The following is a 26,418-nucleotide window of genomic DNA, read 5'->3' as shown; positions in this document are numbered from 1 at the left end:
GGGCAAGATGACAGATTTTTACCTTGTCAGCTCGGGGATTCGATCCAGCAACCTTTTGGTTACTGGCCCAACACTCTAACCACTAGGCTACCTGCCACCCCAGGTGTGTGCCTTTCCAAGTCATGTCCAATCAATTGAATTTACCACAGGTAAATGACTAATGATGAGTGAGAAAAATCACACCCCCTAGACATGTTGTTAATGGTGAGAGATTTGCATGTCTTGGGGGTATGATATTTGACACTAACTTTCTCACTCATCATTATTCCCGATTCATTCAGGATAATCCTTAATCATGGTAGCATCCAAATTAATGTAGAACTGTTTAGAAACACATTCTAGTCCTATTTATACTGAACAAAAACAAAAACGCATCATGCAGCAATTTAAATGTGGTAATCAGTCAATTGAAATAAATTCATTAGGCCCTAATCTATGGATTTTTCCATGATTTGGCATACAGATACCTTAAAAAAAATGGTCCTCAGGATCTCGTCAAGGTATTGCCGTCGATAAAATGTAATTGTGTTTGTTGTCCGTAGCTTATGCCTGTCCACACAATAACCCCACCACCACCATGGGGCACTCTGTTCACAACGTTGACGTCAGCAAACCACTCGCCCACGCAACGCCATACATGTGTTCTGGTGTTGTGATGCCGGTAGGACGTACTTCCAAATCTGCCACAAGGCGGCTTATGGTAGAGAAATGAACATACAATCCTCTGGCAAAATCTCTGGTGGACATTCCTGCAGTCAGCATGCCAATTGCACGCTCCCTCAACTTGAGACATCTGTGGCATTGTGTTGTGTGAATAAACTGCACATTTTAGAGTACCGTAAATTCCGGACTATAAGCCGCAACTTTTTTCCCAGCTTTGAACCTCGCGGTTTAAACAATGACGCGGCTAATATATGGATTTTTCCCGCTTTCACAATTTTTTTCTCCAAAAAAACACATTCTGTGGCGTGCTCAGTTTTTTGGCGGCATGAAGCTTTCATTAGACCAATGAAATTGCCGAACGGGTTAAGGTCAAACAACTTTTTTGTTTACTGTTTAGATTAAATCGAGCGCTCTCAAACTTCCCATCATTCTGATTATGGTAGTCATTTTGTCACCCTCATCATGGCAAAGACACGGAGAAATGCATATGATGCAGCTTTCAAGTTGAAGGCGATTGATCTGGCTGTTGGAAAAGAAAATAGAGCTGCTGCACGGGAGCTTGGTCTTAATGAGTCGATGATAAGACGTTGGAAACAGCAGCGTGAGGAATTGACTCAGTGCAAAAATACAACTAAAGCTTACTGCAAATTTTTTGTTACAAGCCGTGTTTCGTTAAAGCCTATTTATTTTTGTTACAAGCCGTGTTTCGTTAAAGCCTATTTATTTTTGTTACAAGCCGTGTTTCGTTAAAGCCTATTTATTTTTCTTACAAGCCGTGTTTCGTTAAAGCCTATTTATTTTTGTTACAAGCCGTGTTTCGTTAAAGCCTGTGTAAAGTTCATTTGTTTCAATGTACCGTTAGGCACCTGCGGCTTATAGACATGTGCGGCTTATTTATGTTCAAAATAATATATATTTCTTAAATTCAGTGGGTGCGGCTTATATTCAGGTGCGCTTAATAGTCCGGAAATTACAGTAGCCTTTTATTGTCCCCAGCACAAGGTGCCTGTGTAATGATCATGATGTTTATTCAGCTTCTTGATATGCCACACCTGTCAGGTGTATGGTTTATTTTGGCAAATGAGAAATGCTTGCTAACAGGGATGTAAACAAATTTGTCCACACAATTTGAGAGAAATTAGCTTTTTCTGCGTATGGAAAATGTCGAGAAACTTTTATTTCAGCACATGAAACATGGGACCAACACTTTACATGTAGTGTTTATATTTTTGTTCAGTGTACAATAAAAGGGACTCCAAGATGACACTACATTACTTACCATTCATTCCTATTGGACACTAAATAATCTGAAACGCAAATTCATCCAACAAGTTTGTAGAGTCACAAGCTGGATGTAATCAAATTTCAAATCAAATCAAATGTATTTTTATATAGCCCTTCGTACATCAGCTGATATTCTCAAAGTGCTGTACAGAAACCCAGCCTAAAACCCCAAACAGCAAGCAAAGCATGTGAAAGAAGCACGGTGGCTAGGAAAAACTCCCTAGGAAAAACTCCCTAGAAAGGCCAAAAACCTAGGAAGAAACCTAGAGAGGAACCAGACTATGAGGGGTGGCCAGTCCTCTTCTGGCTGTGCAGGGTGGATATTATAACAGAACATGGTCAAGATGTTAAAATGTAAAAATGTTCATAAATGACCAGCATGGTCAAATAATAATAATCATAGTAGTTGTCGAGGGTGCAACAAGCACGTCCGGTGAACAGGTCAGGGTTCCATAGCCGCAGGCAGAACAGTTGAAACTGGAGCAGCAGCACGGCCAGGTGGACTGGGGACAGCAAGGAGTCATCATACCAGGTAGTCCTGAGGCATGGTCCTAGGGCTCAGGTCCTCCGAGAGAAAGACAGAAAGAGAGAAAGAGAGAATTAGAGCATATTTAAATACACACAGGACACCGGATAAGACAAGAGAAATACTCCAGATGTAACAGACTGACCCTAGCCCCCCGACACATAAACTACTGCAGCATAAATACTGGAGGCTGAGACAGGAGGGATCAGAAGACACTGTGGCCCCATCCGATGATACCCCCGGACAGGGCCAAACAGGCAGGATATAACCCCACCCACTTTGCCAAAGCACAGCCCCCACACCACTAGAGGGATGTCTCCAACCACCAACTTACCGTCCTAAGACAAGGCCAAGTATAGCCCACAACGATCTCCGCCATGGCACAACCCAAGGGGGGGGCGCCAACCCAGACAGGAAGACCACGTCAGTGACTCAACCCACTCAAGTGACGCACCCCTCCCATGGACGGCATGGAAGAACACCAGTAGGCCAGTGACTCAGCCCCTGTAAAAGGGTTAGAGGCAGAGAATCCCAGTGGAAAGAGGGGAACCGGCAAGGCAGAGACAGCAAGGGCGGTTCGTTGCTCCAGCCTTTCCGTTCACCTTCACACTCCTGGGCCAGACTATACTTAATCATAGGACCTACTGAAGAGATAAGTCTTCAGTAAAGACTTAAAGGTTGAGACTGAGTCTGTGTCTCTCACATTGGTAGGCAGACCATTCCATAAAAATGGAGCTCTATAGGAGAAAGCCCTACCTCCAGCCGTTTGCTTAGAAATTCTAGGGACAATTAGGAGGCCTGCGTCTTGTGACCGTAGCGTACGTGTAGGTATGTACGGCAGGACCAAATCGGAAAGATAGGTAGGAGCAAGCCCATGTAATGCTTTATAGGTTAGCAGTAAAACCTTGAAATCAGCCCTTGCCTTAACAGGAAGCCAGTGTAGGGAGGCTAGCACTGGAGTAATATGATCAAATTTTTTGGTTCTAGTCAGGATTCTAGCAGCCGTATTTAGCACTAACTGAAGTTTATTTAGTGCTTTATCCGGGTAGCCGGAAAGTAGAGCATTGCAGTAGTCCAGCCTAGAAGTAACAAAAGCATGGATTAATTTTTCTGCGTCATTTTTGGACAGAAAATTTCTGATTTTTGCAATGTTACGTAGATGGAAAAAAGCTGTCCTTGAAACAGTCTTGATATGTTCTTCAAAAGAGAGATCAGGGTCCAGAGTAACGCCGAGGTCCTTCACAGTTTTATTTGAGACGACTGTACAAACATCCAGATTAATTGTCAGATTCAACAGAAGATCTCTTTGTTTCTTGGGACCTAGAACAAGCATCTCTGTTTTGTCCGAGTTTAAAAGTAGAAAGTTTGCAGCCATCCACTTCTTTATGTCTGAAACACAGGCTTCTAGCGAGGGCAATTTTGGGGCTTCACCATGTTTCATTGAAATGTACAGCTGTGTGTCGTCCGCTTAGCAGTGAAATTTAACATTATGTTTTCGAATGACATCCCCAAGAGGTAAAATATGGCAGACTCCACTAGTGGCAGACTCCACCAAGCTGGCAGGCTGGCTAACAGCCTGCTGCCTGGCCTGCACCCTATTTCATTGTGGAGCTAGAGGAGTTAGAGCCCTGTCTATGTTCGTAGATAAGATGAGAGCACCCCTCCAGCTAGGATGGAGTCCGTCACTCCTCAACAGGCCAGGCTTGGTCCTGTTTGTGGGTGAGTCCCAGAAAGAGGGCCAATTATCTACAAATTCTATCTTTTGGGAGGGGCAGAAAACAGTTTTCAACCAGCGATTGAGTTGTGAGACTCTGCTGTAGAGCTCATCACTCCCCCTAACTGGGAGGGGGCCAGAGACAATTAATCGATGCCGACACATCTTTCTAGCTGATTTACACGCTGAAGCTATGTTGCGCTTGGTGACCTCTGACTGTTTCATCCTAACATCGTTGGTGCCGACGTGGATAACAATATCTCTATACTCTCTACACTCGCCAGTTTTAGCTTTAGCCAGCACCGTCTTTAGATTAGCCTTAACGTCGTTAGCCCTGCCCCCTGGTAAACAGTGTATGATCGCTGGATGATTAGTTTTAAGTCTAATACTGCGGGTAATGGAGTCGCCAATGACTAGGGTTTTCAATTTGTCAGAGCTAATGGTGGGAGCCGTCGGCGTCTCAGACCCCACAACGGGAGGAGTAGAGACCATTACGTGCTAGGAATATGGGACCAAATACTAAACTTTTGACTACTTTATTTATAACAAATTGTAGTGTTAATCATTTTGACCTCTACCTTTTTGAAGATTTTTTTTTTTTAACTTGTTAAACAAAATCTCTTTCTCTGAGCACTTGTATTACTATGAAATAGAATTTCCCAATTTGTTTTTGCATACTATATAGCTCAGTATTTTAATTGTATTTTATACAGTCATTATTGCTAATCTTTATCAAGGGACAACTAACTTATCCCATTGAGACTTTCTGGATTGAATAACAATGAAAAATACCTTGTATGTGGACAAAAGGGAAACGGAACGCTTGAACTGGACTTCAGACCTGATGGGAAAGAAACACACGCACAAGCACACAGGCACACAATTAGAGAACATGCTTGACTTTTATAGAATAGTGTTATAGCGATGACATTTTATTTGGATGGCTGAGTGGGTAGGTTGGGTAGGTCAATCCCTCCCCTGTGGCGGCAGGGCTGCTGCAACATATGGGGGGCTTTAGAAATGGGGGAGGGCTGGTTGTTTGGAGGGGAGAGGGAGTAGTTGTGAATGTGCCCCTGCAGCAGTAAAAGGGGGGTTTATACCCCCTCTCCTGCAGGTGTGGGACTTACTACTCCTCTGGGCTGGAAACCCCCTGTGTGTGGGGGGGGGGGGGTGTTACTGCCTCACTGCCCTGGCACCACAACACATCTGCAACCAGTTACCACACACACTGCATCACATCTCCTAACTAGTTTTTTTTCTGTCCCTTTCATTATCTTTTTCTATTTCTCTTTTTTTATTCTCTATCTCTCAATGATGGGTGCTGAAAACCTGCTATGAAACTGTTTTTCCTCACACAAATCATATGGCAGTTTTTCTGTTTCTGACCAAGGCAGATGTTTCAACCCCCCATAGGGACCTGAAGGGTGTGGTGGTGACCCTGAGCAATGAGGGCCACCTGCAGTGTTCCTACATGGGCACAGACCCCTCCTTCTTCTCCACGCCCAAGGTGGACGCCCGCGAACAGGACTACTCCCAGATCGACACTGAGATGAAGAGTCTGCAGAGGGTCATCAGACAGGCCACCAGGACCCAGGCTGGTAGGACACACACACCACCGTGAACAGTCTTTGTGTGTATTTGTGTATTGTAGGATATTTCCTGACTCCTTCTCTGTCGTAGATATACTTCCTGTAGCAGAGACAGATGAGGATCTGACTGTTACAGCCACAGTCTCCACTAACATGGACAGCACATCGGTGAACCACACACACACACACACACACACACACACACACACACAAAAAACACACACACACGCTGAAATGAACACAGACGTTTGTTTTACTATCCTTGTGGGGACCAAACAATTGAATTCCACCCAGCATCCTATTTTCTCTAACCCTTCAAATCAAATGTATTTATAAAGCCCTTTTTACATCAGCAGAAACCCATCTTAAAACCCCAAGCAGCAAGCAACACAGATGTAGAAGCACAACCGAGCTCTAATCTACTCCTAAACCTAACCCTAACCCCTAAACCTAACCCCTAACCCTAAACCTAACCCCTAAACCTAACCCCTAAACCTAAACCTAACCCCTAAACCTAACCCCAACCCCTAAACCCCAACCCCTAAACCCCAACCCCTAAACCCCAACCCCTAAACCCAACCCCTAAACCTAACCCCTACAACCTAACCCCTAAACCTAACCCCTAAACCCTAAACCTAACCCCTAACCCTAAACCTAACCCCTAAACCCTAACCTCCCTAACCCTAAACCTAAACCTAACCCCTAAACCTAAACCTAACCCTTAAACCTAACCCCTAACCCTAAACCCCAACCCCTAAACCCTAACCCCTAAACCTCAACCCCTAAACCTCAACCCCTAAACCCTAAACCCTAACCCCTAAACCCTAAACCTAACCCCTAAACCCTAAACCTAACCCCTAACCCCTAAACCTAACCCCTAACCCCTAAACCTCAACCCCTAAACCTCAACCCCTAAACCTAACCCCTAAACCTAACCCCTAAACCCTAAACCTAACCCCTAAACCCTAAACCTAAACCCTAAACCTAACCCCTAACCTCCTAAACCTAACCCCTAACCCCTAAACCTAACCCCTAACCTCTAAACCTAACCCCTAACCCCTAAACCTAACCCTAACCCCTAAGCCTAAAATAGCCCTTTTCCTTGTGGCGATCGGCAAAATGTCCCCACTTGTCCTAACTTTCTTTATTTTACGATCCTTGTGAGGTCTTCTGGTCCCCACAAGGATAGTAAAACCAAAAAACACACACACAATGAAGGCTACACATACAGACTGCTATATCCTGACATTCTCTCTCTCTGTAGCAAGCGCTCATCCCGGACATTGATGGTCTACCCGTCCCCTCAGTCACAGTGAAGGTATGTGTCGCACACTTGCTGACTTCATCAAGACGCAGACATCAAGGCTAATTTCATTTGACTCACTCGTCTAACTATTTTAGCTGCAACGTGAGAAGTGAAATGTCTAAATGTCTTCCTCTGTTTCTCTTTTTCTCCTGCCTCTCCATCCATCTCTCTTTCTCAGATCAAGGTGACGAGTCGCTGTGCGTTGCAGGGTCCTAAGCTGACTGTGTGTGTTCAGCCTCCACTGGCTGTCACCCAGGATCAGCTTGTGTTGGAACCTCTGGGTAAGTCTCCTTCTCACCTCCTTATCTTTATAGAGAGTGAGTGAAAGAAAGAACGTGTGTGTTCCCCTGTGGGCTCAGACATTATCAGTATGAGACAGCAGACATGGAAGGTTCTATAATCTGAATGAATGAAACGGAGGTACATGGTTACCTTGACACGGTCAAGCAAACACTGTAAACTCTCACCCAAAGCAAACAGAACAGTCTGCTACCGCAACCTTCCCAAGTCCTAGAAACCGGTTTCATGTTATCAGTTTTATCACAGTGTCTGAGAGCAGTGCAAAGAGACTGATGTACTTGAAGCTTTTGTGATGAAAAGCTGGAACGTGATGTAAGAACATTTGAAGAAAAGTCTGGTCACCCTAGAAGTGTTTAGTCCTGTGTGTCTGCCTAGTTGGGATCCATTTTTCCACTAGCCTCCTGTAGTTTAGTAGAGGTGTTGGAGATTATAGAACCACATTTTGAAGCAAAAGTTTTCCTCATCATTTAAGATAGCTGTTAGTCATGACAGCTAAAAGATTAGGTAGGTAATGCGTGCGTAACCATGGCAGTCATCACAACGCAGCAGATTAAACACACACACGGTGAACCAGCGATGACTCGGTGTGTTTATGCCACGCTCTTTGTCTCCCACACACAGAAACCTGGCGCTGCTCTCCACCAGTCTATCAGCAGTCCTCTGCTGTGAAACCCAGGCCCCGAACCCCACACACACACACACCCACCCCTCTACCCCACCCTACCCTTACCTGACCCCACCATGGATGTGTTTGGCCCAGGATAGAAACGTTTGACGTTGGATTTCCAGGACCACCTAGATGTACAGCCAGTCAAACCTTTTTAATGGGACTTTTGACTCATTGAATGATTTTTGTCCAGAATGAGCGGATTTGGCCCATACTGTGTCTTGTTGAAGTGCACAGTGTAGTGTACACACACATATACACATACCACATGTTTTAGTTTCTCTCTCCCTCTGTCTCTCGATCTGTTATATATCTAGAAACTCAGACTGCAATTTGGGGCGGTTCTTGATGTGGGTGCTCCTTGATGTCAGGAAACGCTCATTGGTGCCTGCGATTGGTCAGTCAATTGGTCAGTTCCAGTTTTATGAGACTGATGGTTTTTCGACACAAATTATTTGTTTTCATAACAGGTTAGGATAACAGCCAGTTAAACCTTTTTAATGGGACTTTTGACTCATTGAATGATTTTTGTCCAGAATGAGCGGATTTGGCCCATACTGTGTCTTGTTGAAGTGCACAGTGTAGTGTACACACACATATACACATACCACATGTTTTAGTTTGTCTCTCCCTCTGTCTCTCGATCTGTTAGATATCTATAAACTCCATCTTCATCTGTCTCTGAGTCCCACTCTCTCTTTCTCCTCTATCTCTCTTGTCACCTTTATCTCTCCATCTCCCACACTTTCTGCCTTTAGCTTTCTCTCTACAGATCTTCCTCTCACACTCACTCCCTTCCTCTGACGTCTTGTCTGTTTTTTATTATTGGGAATGGAGAGCTGGGGCTGCCCAGTTAGCCTCTGTGTGTTGGAGTGTGTGAGTTTGGCACAGACCAATGCCCATATGTCTTTGATTCTTTGACTGTGTGTGTGTGTGCCACCGCAGGATGCTCTGTTTAGAAACTCCATCCCTCCGCTCAGCTTGGTCTGTCCTGGGTTCGTGGGGGAGGCAGCGTCTTCTGATTTTTATTGTTATTTCACTCTTTATTCATCTCAGATGGCAACCCAGTCCCCCTGTCCTGTCCACCACACTACCTTCTTTGTTCTCTGTCTCTGTCCCTCCTCGTTCCCTGGTTACAGGTTTGGTAGTCTGATTTAAATCACTAAGTAGTGCATTTCTAGATAAGAGCCAAGTATTCCATTAATACATAAGTACACACTGACAGTAACACCCTCCACACACACACACACGCATGCACGCAAACACCTCAGAGGTGGCATGCACTTAGCTTTGATCCTAGAGAGCTGCGGTGTCTGCTCGTTTTCATCCTTACCTCATAATCATCATATGATACAGACCTGGGAAACCTGGTGGATTGTTAAGCCTGTCAGTGTGCCAGGTAGAAATCTAAACCAGTCAACTGGGCAGCTCTCAAGGACTCACACCCCCCACACTGATATGATAGTAGTTACATTACATTGCTATAAAAAAAAAATGTGTTAACGTACACTACCGGTCTAAAGTTTTAGAACACCTACTCATTCAAGGGTTTTTCTTTATTTTTACTATTTTCTACATTGTAGAATAATAGTGAAGACATCAAAACTATGAAATACCACATATGGAATCATGTAGTAACCAAAAAAGTGTTAAACAAATCAAGATATATTTTATATTTGAGATTCTTCAAAGTAGCCACCCTTTGGCTTGATGACAGCTTTGCACACTCTTGGCATTATCTCAACCAGCTTCACCTGGAATACTTTTCAGGCTTGAAGGAGTTCCTACATATGCTCAGCACTTGTTGGCTGCTTTTCCTTCACTCTGCGGTCCGACTCATCCCAAACCATCTCAATTTGGTTGAGGTTGGAGGATTGTGGAGGCCAGGTCATCTGATGGTGCTGGTTAAGTGTGTCTTGAATTCTAAATAAATCACAGACAGTGTCATCAGCAAAGCACCCCCACACCATAACACCACCTCCTCCATGCTTTACAGTGGGAAATACACATGCGGAGATCATCCGTTCACCCACACCGCGTCTCACAAAGACATGGCTGTTGGAACCAAAAATCTCCAATTTGGACTCCAGACCAAAGGACACATTTCCACCGGTCTAATGTCCATTGCTCGTGTTTCTTGGCCCAAGCAAGTCTCTCCTTCTTATTGGTGTCCTTTTAGTAATGGTTTCTTTGCAGCAATTCGACCATGAAGGCCTGATTCACACAGTCTCCTCTGAACACTTGATGTTGAGATGTGTATGTTACTTGAACTCTGAAGCATTTATTTGGGCTACAATTTCTGAGGCTGGTAACTCTAATGAATGTATCCTCTGCAGCAGAGGTAACTCTGGGTCTTCCTTGCCTGTGACGGTCCTCATGAGAGCCAGTTTCATCATAGCGCTTGATGTTTTATGCGACTGCACTTGAAGAAACGTTCAAAGTTCTTGAAATGTTCCGTATTGACTGGCCTTCATGTCTTAAAGTAATGATGGACTGTCTTTTCTCTTTGCTTATTTAATTTGTTCTTGCCATAATATGGACTTGGTCTTTTACCAATTAGGGCTATCTTCTGTATACCCCCCCTACCTAAGTCACAACATAACTAATAGGCTCAAACGCATTAAGAAGGAAAGAAATTCCACAAATTAGCTTTTAAGAAGGCACACCTGTTAATTGAAATGCATTCATGAAGCTAGTTGAGCGAATGCCAAGAGTTTGCAAAGCTGTCATCAAGGCAAAGGGTGGCTATTTGAAGAATCTCAAATTTGAAATACATTTTGATTTATCACTTTTTTTTGGTTGCTACATGATTCCATATGTGTTATTTCATAGTTTTGATGTCTTCACTATTATTCTACAATGTAGAAAATAGTAAAAATAAGGAAAAACCCTTGAATGAGTAGGTGTTCTATAACTTTAGACCGGTAGTATATGTTAAGTGAGTCTTATCTGATGGTCCTGCTTTGTGGAGCGTACCACAGAGGCTTTGGATGGATTGCTCTAACAGACCCTACACAAGGATGTGACCTGTCTTGACCCCAAAAGGTCAAAGGTGGCCATTTAGCGCCCCGCTGATCTCCCTAATGGGTCTCTGCAAGTGTCAGTATGTGCCCACACACACACACACACACACACACACACACACACACACACACACACACCCTAACACCAAAACACTACACCGTTTAATACTCTTGCAGACACTCTCTCACACACATGCACAAACATTCTCTCTTTTACAGTCTCTTTCACGGTCTCACACATGCTCACACACAATGATTCTCTCAGTGGCGCATGCACACACTCTTTGCACTCTAAACACCCTCAACACACTTTCCCTCTCTGCTCTGTGTGCGGTGCGCATTACCCTGCCGACCCCTCTTGACCCGTCTACTCCAAGGGGTGGGTGGCCGAGGTCACCTAAGGTCAAAGCGAAATGTCCTTCGCTTAACTCAGGCCCTGAGGGAAGGAGTGAGTGGGAGAACGAAGGAGAGGGGGGGAAGGAGATACGAGGGGGATTTGTGTCCTGCTCCTTTGTTGTTATTGTTGTTCTACGCTGGGCGCTAATGGTGTGGTAACACTTAGACTGTCTGGTCACTATTTGCTCGCGGCGTCAGGGTCGAGGGGTTAAAAGCAAGCCTGCCCCCGTTTTTTGAAAAGGAGAGTGATGGAGGGAGAGGGCTTGTCACGCTGTCAGAGCATCTGACGGAGCGCAGAGAAAGTGCTGGCCCTTTTGGTTTCTCTGCCTCTTCTCCCACTCCTTTCTGTTTCTTCCTTTTTTCTCCGCTCAGCCACCGTCTCTCCTCCTCTCTGGCGCTGTGTGTGCTCATGTAAGGGTTCTTGTCTGACCTTTGACTGCCTCCATGTATAGTAGAATGGTGTTAGAGGGGGTGCTACAGAACACACTACCCTCCTGGGCCCAGTGTCAGCAGGAAGAGCCAGGGACAGAGAAGAATACAACGAGAGAGATGGAGAACAGGGAAAAAGACAACCTGCCAACCTGCACGCATTTTGCGTACCATGCCGGCAATTTGAGGTCAAAGTACGCTGGTATGAAAAACACCCCTAAAATACCAATATGGCGTAATTGCAGACTGCAATTTGGGGCGTTTCTTGATGTGGGTGCTCCTTGATATCAGGAAATGCTCATTGATACCTGCCATTGGACAGTTCCGGTGTTATGAGACTGATGGTTTTTTGACACAGATTTTGTTTTCAATACAGGTTAGGATAACTAGCGTGACCTGTTAGGACAGTTAATGTGGCAGGCATCAATGGGTGTAACTTGACATAAAGAAACGGCGATGTAAAAAATGAACGCCCCTAATTGCGCTAATACTTTCCTTCCCAGGAAGTTATGTTAGACTGTTAAAGATTAGTAGGCCTATGTTAATGAATCAATTCTTCATCTGTCTTCTTGATATCGCTGTATGTCAACAGTAGGCTGCTAATGATGTGATTATAGTCAGTTCACCAACGGCAACAAGGCATGTTGAATGAATGGTAGTCTAGTAGTCAGACCGAACTGGAAGCTCATATAGGCCTAGTCCAGTTGTTTCATATTCCAAATAGCCTGCAGTAAGCTAGACTACTACAGTAAACTACACTACTACAGTAAGCTGGTCTACTACAGTAAGCTAGTAGTCTACTACAGTAAGCTAGACTACTACAGTAAGCTAGACTACTACAGTAAACTACACTACTACAGTAAGCTACTAGTCTACTACAGTAAGCTAGACTACTACAGTAAGCTAGACTACTACAGTAAGCTAGACTACTACAGTAAGCTACTAGTCTACTACAGTAAGCTACTAGTCTACTACAGTAAGCTAGTCTACTACAGTAAGCTAGACTACTATAGTAAGCTAGACTACTATAGTAAGCTAGACTACTACAGTAAGCTAGACTACTACAGTAAGCTAGACTACTACAGTAAGCTACTAGTCTACTACAGTAAGCTACTAGTCTACTATAGTAAGCTAGACTACTATAGTAAGCTAGACTACTATAGTAAGCTACTAGTCTACTATAGTAAGCTACTAGTCTACTACAGTAAGCTAGACTACTACAGTAAGCTAGACTACTATAGTAAGCTAGACTACTATAGTAAGCTAGACTACTACAGTAAGCTAGACTACTACGTAGCTAGACCGGCTAGACTACTACAGTAAGCTACTAGTCTACTACAGTAAGCTAGACTACTATTGTAAGCTAGACTACTATAGTAAGCTAGACTACTATAGTAAGCTAGACTACTACAGTAAGCTAGACTACTATAGTAAGCTAGACTCCTAAAGTAAGCTACTAGTCTACTACAGTAAGCTAGACTACTATAGTAAGCTAGACTACTATAGTAAGCTAGACTACTACAGTAAGCTAGACTACTATAGCAAGCTAGACTACTACAGTAAGCTACTAGTCTACTACAGTAAGCTAGACTACTACAGTAAGCTACTAGACTACTACAGTAAGCTACTAGACTACTACAGTAAGCTAGACTACTACAGTAAGCTAGACTACTACAGTAAGCTAGACTACTACAGTAAGCTACTAGTCTACTATAGTAAGCTAGACTACTATAGTAAGCTAGACTACTATAGTAAGCTGGACTACTACAGTAAGCTAGACTACTACAGTAAGCTAGACTACTACAGTAAGCTACTAGTCTACTACAGTAAGCTAGACTACTACAGTAAGCTAGACTACTACAGTAAGCTAGACTACTATAGTAAGCTAGACTACTACAGTAAGCTAGACTACTACAGTAAGCTAGACTACTACAGTAAGCTACTAGTCTACTACAGTAAGCTAGACTACTACAGTAAGCTAGACTACTACAGTAAGCTAGACTACTACAGTAAGCTTGACTACTATAGTAAGCTAGACTACTATAGTAAGCTAGACTACTACAGTAAGCTACTAGTCTACTACACTAAGCTAGACTACTACAGTAAGCTACTAGACTACTACAGTAAGCTACTAGACTACTACAGTAAGCTACTAGACTACTACAGTAAGCTACTAGACTACTACAGTAAGCTACTAGACTACTACAGTAAGCTACTAGACTACTACAGTAAGCTAGACTACTACAGTAAGCTAGACTACTACAGTAAGCTAGACTACTACAGTAAGCTACTAGTCTACTACAGTAAGCTACTAGTCTACTACAGTAAGCTACTAGTCTACTATAGTAAGCTAGTCTACTATAGTAAGCTAGACTACTACAGTAAGCTAGACTACTATAGTAAGCTAGACTACTACAGTAAGCTACTAGTCTACTACAGTAAGCTAGACTACTACAGTAAGCTAGACTACTACAGTAAGCTAGACTACTACAGTAAGCTACTAGTCTACTACAGTAAGCTACTAGTCTACTACAGTAAGCTAGACTACTATAGTAAGCTAGACTACTATAGTAAGCTAGACTACTATAGTAAGCTAGACTACTACAGTAAGCTAGACTACTATAGTAAGCTAGACTACTACAGTAAGCTAGACTACTATAGTAAGCTAGACTACTATAGTAAGCTAGACTACTACAGTAAGCTAGTCTACTACAATAAGCTAGACTACTACAGTAAGCTAGACTACTATAGTAAGCTAGACTACTACAGTAAGCTAGACTACTACATTGCATCCAGTAATTGAATTATTCAAATGTTTTATTTTCTCCCCCAACAAAATGAAGAAGCCAGTTTACATTTTCACTAGACTATCCACATAGACACCCATTAATTAGAATAATCGTTACCCCTAAATTGAATCTATAAAAAGTGTCAATGAAACCACCTCAGTTTAGTAGGGCGTCCAATCAATAACGCATCTTTTGACCAATGGGTAAAATAACATAATTGTGTAAATAATCCTATAAGAAAACCAATGGTCCAAACCTCACTTCCCTATCACAATCCGTTCAAATGTTATTGTAGTTTTTACCCTTGTAGGATGGCCTGAATTAGGGTGATTTAAATCAATGGAAAGAAAGTGGTGAACATTTTGGAAAATGTTATCACGTCATCTAGGCTGGATTCTGTGCAAGAATTAAGGCTACTGGCTACCTGACAGGCTCACTTTCCTGTCTCTCTTCTCGAATCCGCAGGACATAAAAATATAAAGTAAGATGGATATGGATTATGAGACATGACATTAGGTTATGAAATCCAACTTTTTAATATCATGTTATTGATATGTTACAGAAATACCCCCCTGAACATTTCAGAACATGAATAATCATATTTGTCTTGGTAAAATGTATTTTATAACATAAGGAAGTGAAATTTCAGCACCAAAGCGCTAGGCAGACTGGGTGGAAACCCTACACAAGACTTCTCTGTTGGCTACATTGTTTGATATAATTTAAGACTCTAGGTTTCAGGAAATGGCAGTTACATGTTTTTCAAAAATGCAAAATGCTCCAACTTCCTGAGAGGGAAGTTGACTGACCCAGTCCAGACCTCCCCCTACCCAACCTTAGGCCTACATCAGCACCACCTTGTCAGAAAATCTTAGGGAGAGACCCATATTGTACATTTAAACAGATTTCCAGAGAGCTCTGAAGCAAAACCAATTACCAAGTACCCATAACAGTCTATAGTCTACCATTCCTAGTGAGCCAGTCTTCTGCCAACATCATTTATTAGGCTAAAAAAGGTGCACTTGCCTTTGATTTGAGCAGTGTGGGTGTTGTGCCACCGCGTTGAAGTGTTACTTTTACATTTTAGTCATTTAGTGGACGCTCTTATCCAGAGCGACTTACAGTAGTGAATGCATACATTTCTCCCCCCCCCCCCCCCCGCGTACTGGTCCCCCGTGGGAATGGAACCCACAACCCTGGCGTTGCAAGCACCATGTTCTACCAACTGAGACACACACACACACACACACACACACACACACACACACACACACGGTACAATTCTCAATGTTGTAAAAACTATCCAATTGTCATACTTGAGTAAAAGTAAAGATATATCTTAATAGAAAATGAATCAATTAAAAGTCACCCAGTAAAATAGTACTTTAATAAAAATCTAAAAGTATTTTGTTTCTAAGTATCAGAAGTTAATGTAATTGCTAAAATATACTTAAGTATCAAAAGTAAAAGTATAAATCATTTCAAACTGCTTATATTAAGAAAACCAGACAGCACAATATTTTTTGTTGTTGTTGACAGATAGCCAGGGGCATACTCCAACACATAGACATCATTTACAAACAAAGCATTTGTGTTTAGTGAGTCTGCCAGATCAGAGGCAGTAGGGATGACCAGGAATGTTCTCTTGATAAGTGTGTGAATTAGACCATTTTCCTGACCTGCTAAGCATTCAAAATGTAACGAGTACTTTTGGGTGTCAGGGAAAATGTGTGGAGTAAAAAGTACATTATTTTCTTTAGGAATGTAGTGAAGTAAAAGTAAACGTTGTACTTTAAAGTATTTTTACTTAGGTACTTTACACCACCGAAAATTCTTCATGGTTGGCAGGTTTTAGACAAGGAAAGACAGACAGATTGAAAATGAAAAGATGGCTAGATGGTCTGTGAAATCCCTTCACTACAGACAGGGAGAGAGAGCAGGACACAGACAGACATACACAGTAGAGTGCTTGATATGTGTGTAGTGGGGAATCCTGGCACATACCCCTGGCTCAGTCACCTGTGCCGGCCCTACTTTGCTCTGGGCTCCATACGTCACGCCCCATTACCACACCACCTGACGCATGGTCCGTGTGCCCATTCAAACAGGGCTCTGTGTAACTTGTGTGTGTGTAACTTGGCTCAACCTCTCTCCAAAGCCATTAGCTGAAATCTGTCCTTTCCTCCCAGGCTGTTTTTGATCCCCATCTACCTTCCCTCTCTGACTCTGTTAGGGTATTAGAACTGGACTCAGATCAGCACCCTCTGCTTTGTGCCACAGGCACCCTTTCTCTGTGTGTATGTTAGAGTTGTCTGGTTAATGTTGTTAACCCTGCTGTCTTCACCTCTGGTTGAGATGTTTGAGCATGTAACCATGTGTGCGACAGAGTATGTGACTGTGTGTATGTTTTTAGGCCTGGTTAGTTTGGTTAGTGTTGAGAATACTGTTTCCTGTCCTTTCCACACTTTTTAAAGTGCTGAGTCGTCATGTCTGTGTTTTGACAGTGTGTTGTGTGTCTAAAACATTTTTTTTTTTTTTTTGATTACAGGTGTTGGGTCTACCACTGTGGTGGCGTTCTCTGCCTTCCTTAATGGGCAGTATCCACCAGCAGACCTGACGGGAGACGTGGCCGTATCTTACAGCTCTCCTACAGGTACACACACTGACAACCTCTTAAACATGTCGGAAACATATCACACTTACCTCATCTCTCTCATGAATTGACGCTTTTAGGTTTCACTGTCTGTGACTTATCTTACAGTAAGTCCATAGAAGTCCTTACTTCTGTCTGTAACACCTCTGACATCTGGCTGTAACAGTACTGACCTATGTCTGTTACGAGATGGACTGAGAGTAACACCTCTGATAGCTGGCTGTAACAGTACTGACCTATGTCTGTTACGAGATGGACTGAGAGTAACACCGCTGATAGCTGGCTGTAACAGTACTGACATATGTCTGTAACGAGATGGACTGACAGTAACAGTGCTGATAGCTGGCTGTAACAGTACTGACCTATGTCTGTTACGAGATGGACTGAGAGTAACACCGCTGATAGCTGGCTGTAACAGTACTGACCTATGTCTGTTACGAGATGGACTGAGAGTAACACCGCTGATAGCTGGCTGTAACAGTACTGACCTATGTCTTTAACGAGATGGACTGAGAGTAACAGTGCTGATAGCTGGCTGTAACAGTACTGACATATGTCTTTAACGAGATGGACTGAGAGAAACACTGCTGATAGCTGGCTGTAACAGTACTGACATATGTCTGTTACGAGATGGACTGAGAGTAACAGTGCTGATAGCTGGCTGTAACAGTACTGACCTATGTCTTTAACGAGATGGACTGAGAGTAACAGTGCTGATAGCTGGCTGTAACAGTACTGACATCTGGCTGTAGCAGCTCTGTACCCTTTAAAACCACTGAATGGGTAACAGCGGACTGAACTCAGCACTGTATCCATCGAAGCATCTGGTTCCAGGCAGTATGTGTTTCTGGAAGACATTACTCTCCCCTCTAACCAACAAAACCCCTCTTTATTTAAATTAAAATGTCATGGGTTTTATTATTTCACTTGATTCAAAGCGGCTCACAAAAAAGCGGCATTTGTACTATTGTTTCCCTTGGACTGTCTGTGTTGGCAGAGCCTTGTGGAAAGGTTCCCTGAAAGCACATTAAATGTGAAATGGCTTGGAAATATCGAGGCGTTTTTTTATTTTATTGTGATGCTAAAAATAGCGGGGTGGAAAGAGAGGAGCCTGGAGTTTTTCACAGGGCCTTCCAGCGACGGCTGCCCTGTGTTTTGATCAGTAAGACATTACTTAGATCACAGTTAGGGCTCACATTAACAGAGAGAAGAGATGTACTGACAGCAGGGGTAGGAGGGATGGCTACACACACACACACACACACACACACACACACACACACACACACACACACACACACACACACACACCTGTGGATATATGACTGTTTAGTGGACTATATTTGTGTGTGTGTGTGGGGGGGTGTGTGTATGTATGTATGGGTGTGGATGGATGGATGGGTGTGTGTGGGTGGATGGATGGATGGATGTGTTAGCCCGGTGGCTAGGTGTTAGACAGAGCAGTGTTAATCTTCATTAGCACTCTCCTCCACTCCTCTCCTCTGAATGCCTGGCTGGAATGGGAGGAATGCAGCAGTCTATACTGGGGGCTTTCTCTCCTTCTGCCGCTGCACCCAGAGGCAACGATTACAACTCAGAAATTCTCTGTTACTGTCTACTCTCCTTTTCCTAGAGCCCATCAAAGGGATTTGCAGTAGTGCTCTCCCACTGTCCACAAATGAATGTAGTAGGGCCGTGTTGGGGGCCTTCCACTGTCTCAATCAATTAGTTCTCATTCATTTTTAATCACACCAGCCTCTGTGTTTTGTGTGTGTTTGAGCATATCTCTGTCTATTTCCCCTCTATCTGTATATTTGTCCTGTGTTCTGCTCCATTTGACCTGTGCTAAATCTCTGCCCCGCTCTCCTCTCCTCTCCTCTCTCCTCGGCAGCCAATGTGGCTACACCCAGAGAGAAGGGGAGAGAGGTGGCTGCCTTTCATCAGCGCTAACAAAGCGTGAAATACACAAGCACAGCTCCGGGGGCATTCTGCAGTTTAATAGTCAATCTGGCCCTCATTGACTGTGCTGCTAGACTGCAAGAGGAATCAGTGGCACATGATTCAGTGTAGAGCTCATTCCTCAGTCAATGAAACACATTCAGCACCACCTTGAGTCCTCCAGCATTTAATTAACTTCACTCACTGTCAAACGAATTACTGTGTAGTTGATTGTGTGTCTTTGATTATGTCAATAATAGAGGTTTGGCAGAATGATTTTTTTGAAGAATGCACTTTTTTTTCTCAATTGAATCATTATAGAATGAATCAGTCCACAGCTGGCTGATAATGTGTTTTGCAGACTAGAACCATTTTGTCTCCTGAATTGATGTTAAGCTGAATGTGCTTGGCTGGTTGTCGGTTATTCTTGGCCGTCTGTAGCTACAGTAGTTGATGTCTCTGTTTTTAGACTGTCTGTATTCTGTCAGTCTGGTACTTAAGCCTAGAAGGTCTGTTCTGTTATTCTGTCTGTCTCATTGTCTATTGTCAGTCTCAAGCCTGCTGTCTGTGTCTAAGGTAGAGCCTTTGACTTCTGAGAACACATTTTAATAAAAGAGACAGACAGTGACTGAGATGACTTATGTGCGGATTGGGTGCATCAAAATTTGTTGGCATCGTCATTCAGAAATCAACAGGAGTTTACTTTCACCTGTCCAGTTCTTCATTTGGTGCAGATAAAGGAGAAGACGCGAGGAGAGGACTCCACTTTCCAGAGAGATGAGAGGGAGGGAGGAGAGAACAGGGAGACGAGAGAGGTGGAACGGAGCGGAGGAGGGAGAGACTAAAGCGGGGGACGAAGTAGTGAGGGATGGATGAAGGGAGGGGGTGTGTGTAAAGTGAATGAGTGGGCTCCAGTGTTTACGTGCCCTGGGCCAGGGCCCTTTAAAGTGACTGTGTTGTGTTTGTGTTTCTCCTGCTCTGCTGCTGGCCCATATGAAAGAGCTCAACCCTGCAGGTAAGTAGACTGGGCTCTGCTCTGGGAAGCACAGGAAGAGCCCACAGCCCACTGTTTATGTTCCCCTGTAACTCGATATAGCTAGAGAGAGACGCGCGCGCACACACACACACACACACTCACACAGTTTCACATAAACACTTTTGGTTACACGTACTGTACACATGGGCACGCCACGTACACATGCAGACACTTACGCACTTGTATCTACTAGCTCCCACACACATACACAGACTACATATTACGGCTAAATAGTTGGGTGTCTAGTTCTGAGTAGCGTTTGTTTATTTCTGTCTGTCCGTGCCTCTGTCTGTTCATATGTGCTGTGATACAGTAGATGTCCTCCCTTTGATCAGTGACACACACACACACACTCACACTCAGACGTTTCATCGCATTGATGACATCATTGCAGCTGCACAATGAACAGGATCCCTTACAGTCGCCCTGAGGTCAAATAAACAGAGTGGTCAGAGAGACTTAACACACACTCAGTGAGATATCATGCAGTATGACTAGTGCTGGTGTAATCAGGCTGCTGAGGTTCCAGACTACTTCCATTATCCATTGAGAGAGAATGATTGACAGCACATGTTGCTGTGTGTTGACAGCACATGTTGCTGTGTGTGCTTAAAAGCAATGATTTTAGGGAAAATAATATTACATAGAAGATATTCATATTCAACTTTGGAGAAAAGTAGCCCACTCTCATAACTACTACAGAAACCCTCATAGGCCTCATATCTACCAGTGACCCCATAGTGAGGTCAGGTGTGTCGACCATGAGTTGGCAACAGAGGGCAACAATGACAGCTCAGGTGAGACAATACATACACACATGGCCCATGCAGGTAAATCACAGTGGCGAGTGAGGGTCGTAACTCTGCCGTGGCAGCCTGAGAATACACAGGGGGTGTCTGGGATACGGTGTGTGAAGAGGTGGGACCAGTTTAGATTTACAGGCAGGGCGTCCCCCTCTTCCTAAACACACACACTGTTTGTCTTTAGAGAGTGCCGACTAGTCAATGGCGGCTGGGGACCTGAAAGGGGAAAAATGTTTCCCCTAGTTCTTTCTGGTCTCCGTCTTCTCTCTTACTATCATTCCCTCCCTCTCACTCCTTTCTTTTCTCCCTCCAGCTTTTTCCCTCAACTTCAGTCAGTCCCCTCTAAACCCCCCCCCCCCCCTTCTTTCAACCACACCCCTCATTGATGGCAGGATATTTATTTTAGCTGATCCTGCAGCAATTGGGTTTAGTTGCCCATTGAAAACATTTGAAGATCCTTTAGACTATTAGAATATTAAAGTGATGGTTAAAGGCCAACAGTGTGTCTGTGGTCAAACGTCCTCTCGATTCGACTCCCTTCAATAACCTCAATATGAGTTTTCACAGTTTGAAGATGCTTTTAAAAAGCCATGTCTACAGGTTACTCTCCAGAAAAACACAGTGACAAGAAAAGAGAGAAAGAGGGAGAGATGAAAAGGGGGGGGAAAAGAGGAAGCGAGGGAAGGATAACTGAAGAGAGGGTGGTAAGGAGAACCCTGTGTCTATATTCTGGGTCCCTAAGGCTGTGATTTTGCTCCATTATGTTAGTGGTTGCTGCTACATGAGCCAGGGCGATGTAAAGCCCCTACAGTACACGGCTTAGGTTACCTGGCCAGACATAACAGGGAAGGATTATACTCGCACTGGCTAGCGATGGACCTGGCCCGCTACTGGAAAAGACCCTGCGCTTTCTCTTCTCTACACTTCATTCTTTCTCGCCCTCTCAGCTCTCTTCCTCGAGAGCGAGCGACTCTTGCACTGTTTTCGCCCTCTTGCGCTATACCTCGGCTTGAACGCTTTTTCTCTCTTTCATTCCCTTTCCGTCTGTCTTTCTATTAATCTCTCTCTTGCTCTCTTTATCACCTTTCCCTATTTCTCTTTTCTCTCTTGTGAAAAGATGGAAAAAAGGGAATTTCCCCCTGAGCAGTCTCTCGCTCTCTCTCTGTCTCTCTCTGTTATTCCAGCCAGGGTTCTGGCCAGCTCAGCATCGTCAGCCAACTCTGTAAGAGTTATTGTTGGCCACCTCGGCCTGTAATGCTCCCCAGTGCTGTTTTAGGAGTTCCCTTAACTAGAGATCCTCCAAAAACATCCACAACTCGCTAATTTGAGATGTTTGTGTGTCTCACTCACAGATTTTCTTTATTGTATTTATTTAACCTTTCAATGAGCCCTTCCTGGTTAAATAAGATTTGAAGTCTCTTTTTCAAGAGTGTCCTGGCCAACCAAGTCATTACACAATTACAGTAAGACAACATGAAAAACTACAAGTAATCTAGTAAAAACCATAGAATTCACAAGAGCATAACAAAATCTTAAAACAGCAAATTAAAAACATTGACAGGTCAGGGAATCGGTCTCAAAATCCATCAGTCATTTAAAAACACCAATCGGGACAAGTTCTTCCAGTTTAAAAGTATTTTGTAAGGCGTTCCAAGCCGATGGCGCAGAGTACATAAAAGCCCTTTTACCAAATTCAGTTCGGACATTTGGAACAGTTAGCAGGATAAAGTCCCAAATAAAATGGTAGTAAACCCAAAATGTCTTGAAAATAAAAGTATACCAGTGACTGAGCCGACGAGTGACTAGAGAAGGCCAGCCAACCCTGGTATACAAAGTGCAGTGGTGCGTCAGGGTTTTGCAGTTTAAAGTAAATCTCAATGTGCCATGGTAAAGGCTGTCAATTGATCTCAAACACTGAGCGGAAGCATTCATATATAAAATATCCCCATAGTCTAGTAAAGGCATGCATGTAGCTGATACTATCCTCCTTCTGGCTTCAAAAGAAAAACAAGCCTTATTCCTAAAATAAACATTTCAGATTCAATTTTTTTGTAAGTTGTTGAATACACAATTTAAAAGACAAACCATCATCAATAAAAATTCCAAGATATTTATGAGGTTACAGTCTCAATCTCATTGCCCTTACAGGTAGTAATAGGTGAAAGTTTCAGAGATCTATTTCTTGCTTTAGAGAACACCATTAGTTTAGTTATGTCAGTATTGAGGAGAAGCTTCAATTGACACAAGGTATGTTGAACAGTATAAAAAAAGCAGTTCTGGAAAGCTTTTGTGAGAGACGAGGCGCAATAAATAACAGTATAATCAGCATAAAAGTGAAGTTGCGCATTTAGCAAATTTAGTCTAAATTACTTATATAAATAGTGAATAAGAGGGGACCAAGAACAGAGCCCTGGGGCACACCATTACAGACAGACAATTTAACAGACATGAGCCCATCAAATTGAGTGCACTGAGTTCTATCAGACAGATAGTTAGCAAATCATCCAATTGCATGCTCCGAAAGACCTACACTCAACAATCTCTGCCTCAGTATAGCATGATCAACTGTATCAAAAGCCTTAGAGAGATCAATAAAAAGTGAGACATAGTGCTGTTTTTTGTCAAGGGCTTCAGTGATATCCTTTATGGCTGCTGTAATTGTGCTATGCTTCTTCCTGAAGCCCGATTGGTATATTGAATAAATAGAGTTGGTATATAAAAAATCTTTTAGCTGTTCACTGACAAGGGTTTCAAGTATTTTCACCAGGGGTGACAGCTTTGAGATTGACCTATTTATTGTATATTTTTTTATTCTTTATTTAACCAGGTAGGCTACTTGAGAACAAGTTCTCATTTACAACTGCGACCTGGCCAAGATAAAGCAAAGCAGTGCGACACAAACAACAACACAGAGTTACACATGGAATAAACAAACATACAGTCAATAATACAATAGAAAAAGTCTATATACAGTGTGTGCAAATGAGGTAGGATAAGGGCGGTAAGGCAATGATAGACCATAGTGGCGAAATAATTACCATATAGCAATTAAACACTGGAGTGATAGATGTGTGCAAGTAGAGATACTGGGATGCAAAGGAGCAAAATAAATAGCCCATCCCCATACTGTTATTTACAGATGAGCTATGTACAGGTACAATGATCTGTAAACTGCTCTGACAGCTGGTGCTTAAAGCTAGTGAGGGAGATATGAGTCTCCAGCTTCAGTGATTTTTGCAGTTTGTTCCAGTCATTGGCAGCAGAGAACTGGAAGGAAAGGCGGCCGAAGGAGGAATTGGCTTTGGGGGTGACCAGTGAAATATACCTGCTGGAGCACATGCTACGGGTGGGTGCTGCTATGGTGACCAGTGAGCTGAGATAAGGCGGGGCTTTACTTAGCAAAGACTTATAGATGACCTGGAGCCAGTGGGTTTGGCGACGAATATGAAGCGAGGGTCAGCCAACGAGAGCATGCATGTCGCAGTGGTGGGTAGTATATGGGGCTTTGGTGACAAAACGGATGGCACTGTTATAGACTGCATCCAATTTGCTGAGTAGAGTGTTGGAGGCTATTTTGTAAATGACATCGCCGAAGTCAAGGATCGGTAGGCTGGTCAGTTTTACGAGGGTATGTTTGGCAGCATGAGTGAAGGAGGCTTTGTTGCAAAATAGGAAGCCGATTCTAGATTTAATTTTGGATTGGAGATGCTTAATATGAGTCTGGAAAGAGAGTTTACAGTCTAACCAGACACCTAGGTATTTGTAATTGTCCACATATTCTAAGTCAGAACCATCCAGAGTAGTGATGACTGACGGGCGAGCAGGTGCGGGCAGTGATCAGTTGAAGAGCATGCATTTAGTTTTACTTGCATTTAAAAGCAGTTAGAGGCATTGAAGCTTGTCTGGAGGTTGGTTAACACAGTGTCCAAAGAAGGGCCAGATGTATACAGAATGGTGTTGTCTGCGTAGAGGTGGATCAAGGAATCCCCAGCAGCAAGAGCGACATCAAAAAGAGTCGGCCTGAGGATTGAACACTGTGGCACCCCCATAGAGACTGCCAGAGGTCTGGACAACAGGACCTCTGATTTGACACACTGAACTCTGTCTGAGAAGTAGTTGGTGAACCAGGCAAGGCAGTCATTTGAAAAACCAAGGCTCTTGAGTCTACCGATAAGAATGTGGTGATTGACAGAGTCAAAAGCCTTGGCCAGGTCGATGAATACAGCTGCACAGTATTGTCTCTTATCGATGGCGGTTATGATATTGTTTAGGAGCTTGAGCGTGGCTGAGGTGCACCCATGGCCAACTCGGAAACCAGATTGCATAGCGCAGAAGGTACGGTGGGATTCGAAATTGTCGGTAATCTGTTTAACTTGGCTTTCGAAGACCTTAGAAAGGCAGGGTAGGATAGATATAGGTCTGTAGCAGTTTGGGTCAAGAGTGTGTCCCCCCCTTTGAAGAGGGGGATGACCGCGGCAGCTTTCCAATCTTTGGGGATCTCAGACGATACGAAAAAGAGGTTGAACAGGCTAGTTATAGGGATTGCAACAATTTCGGCGGATCATTTTAGAAAGAGAGGGTCCAGATTGTCTAGCCCGGCTGATTTGTAGGGGTCCAGGTTTTGCAGCTCTTTCAGAATATCAGCTATCTGGATTTGGGTGAAGGGGAAATGGGGGAGGCTTGGGCAAGTTGCTGTGGGGGGTGCAGGGCTGTTGACCGGGGTAGGGGTAGCCCGGTGAAAAGCATGGCCAGCCGTAGAAAAATGCTTCTAGAAATTCTCAATTATTGCGGATTTATCGGTGGTGACAGTGTTTCCTAGCCTCAGTGCAGTGGGCAGCTGGGAGGAGGTGCTCTTATTCTCCATGGACTTTACAGTTTCCCAGAACTTTTTGGAGTTTGTGCTACAGGATGCAAATTTCTTTTTGAAAAAGCTAGCCTTTGCTTTCCTAACTGCCTGTGTAAATTGGTTCCTAATTTCCCTGAAAATGTGCATATCGCGGGGGCTATTTGATGCTAATGCAGTATGCCACAGGATGTTTTTGTGCTGTTCAAGGGCAGTCAGATCTGGAGTGAACCAGGGCTATATCTGTTCCTGGTTCTACATTTTTTTGAATGGGGCATGCTTATTTATGATGGTGAGGAAAGCACTTTTAAAGAATAACCAGGCATCCTCTACTGACGGAATGAGGTCAATATCCTTCCAGGATACCCAGGCCAGGTCGATTAGAAAGGCCTGCTTGCTGAAGTGTTTTAGGGAGCGTTTGACACAGATGAGGGGTGGTCATTTGATCACAGACCCATT

General features: G+C 43.5%; 1 protein-coding gene across 2 annotated transcripts in view; it reads left to right on the top strand.

Moving 5' to 3' along the window:
- The window catches only part of LOC106581206 (protein PTHB1), a 205,479-nt gene that overhangs the window by 32,902 nt on the left and 146,159 nt on the right, over window positions 1-26,418 (top strand). For both annotated transcript variants that reach the window (XM_045702702.2, XM_082962193.1), the window contains 5 exons: window positions 5,601-5,785; window positions 5,868-5,944; window positions 7,041-7,094; window positions 7,261-7,363; window positions 17,235-17,339. In XM_045702702.2, the coding sequence (XP_045558658.2) occupies window positions 5,601-5,785; window positions 5,868-5,944; window positions 7,041-7,094; window positions 7,261-7,363; window positions 17,235-17,339 (524 nt within the window). The remainder of the gene's footprint in view (window positions 1-5,600; window positions 5,786-5,867; window positions 5,945-7,040; window positions 7,095-7,260; window positions 7,364-17,234; window positions 17,340-26,418) is intronic.

This window comes from Salmo salar, chromosome 02 (genome assembly GCF_965601325.2).
Source record: "Salmo salar chromosome 02, fSalSal1, whole genome shotgun sequence".
NCBI classification, from domain to species: Eukaryota; Metazoa; Chordata; class Actinopteri; order Salmoniformes; family Salmonidae; genus Salmo; species Salmo salar.
This window is presented reverse-complemented; position numbering and strand designations above follow the sequence as displayed.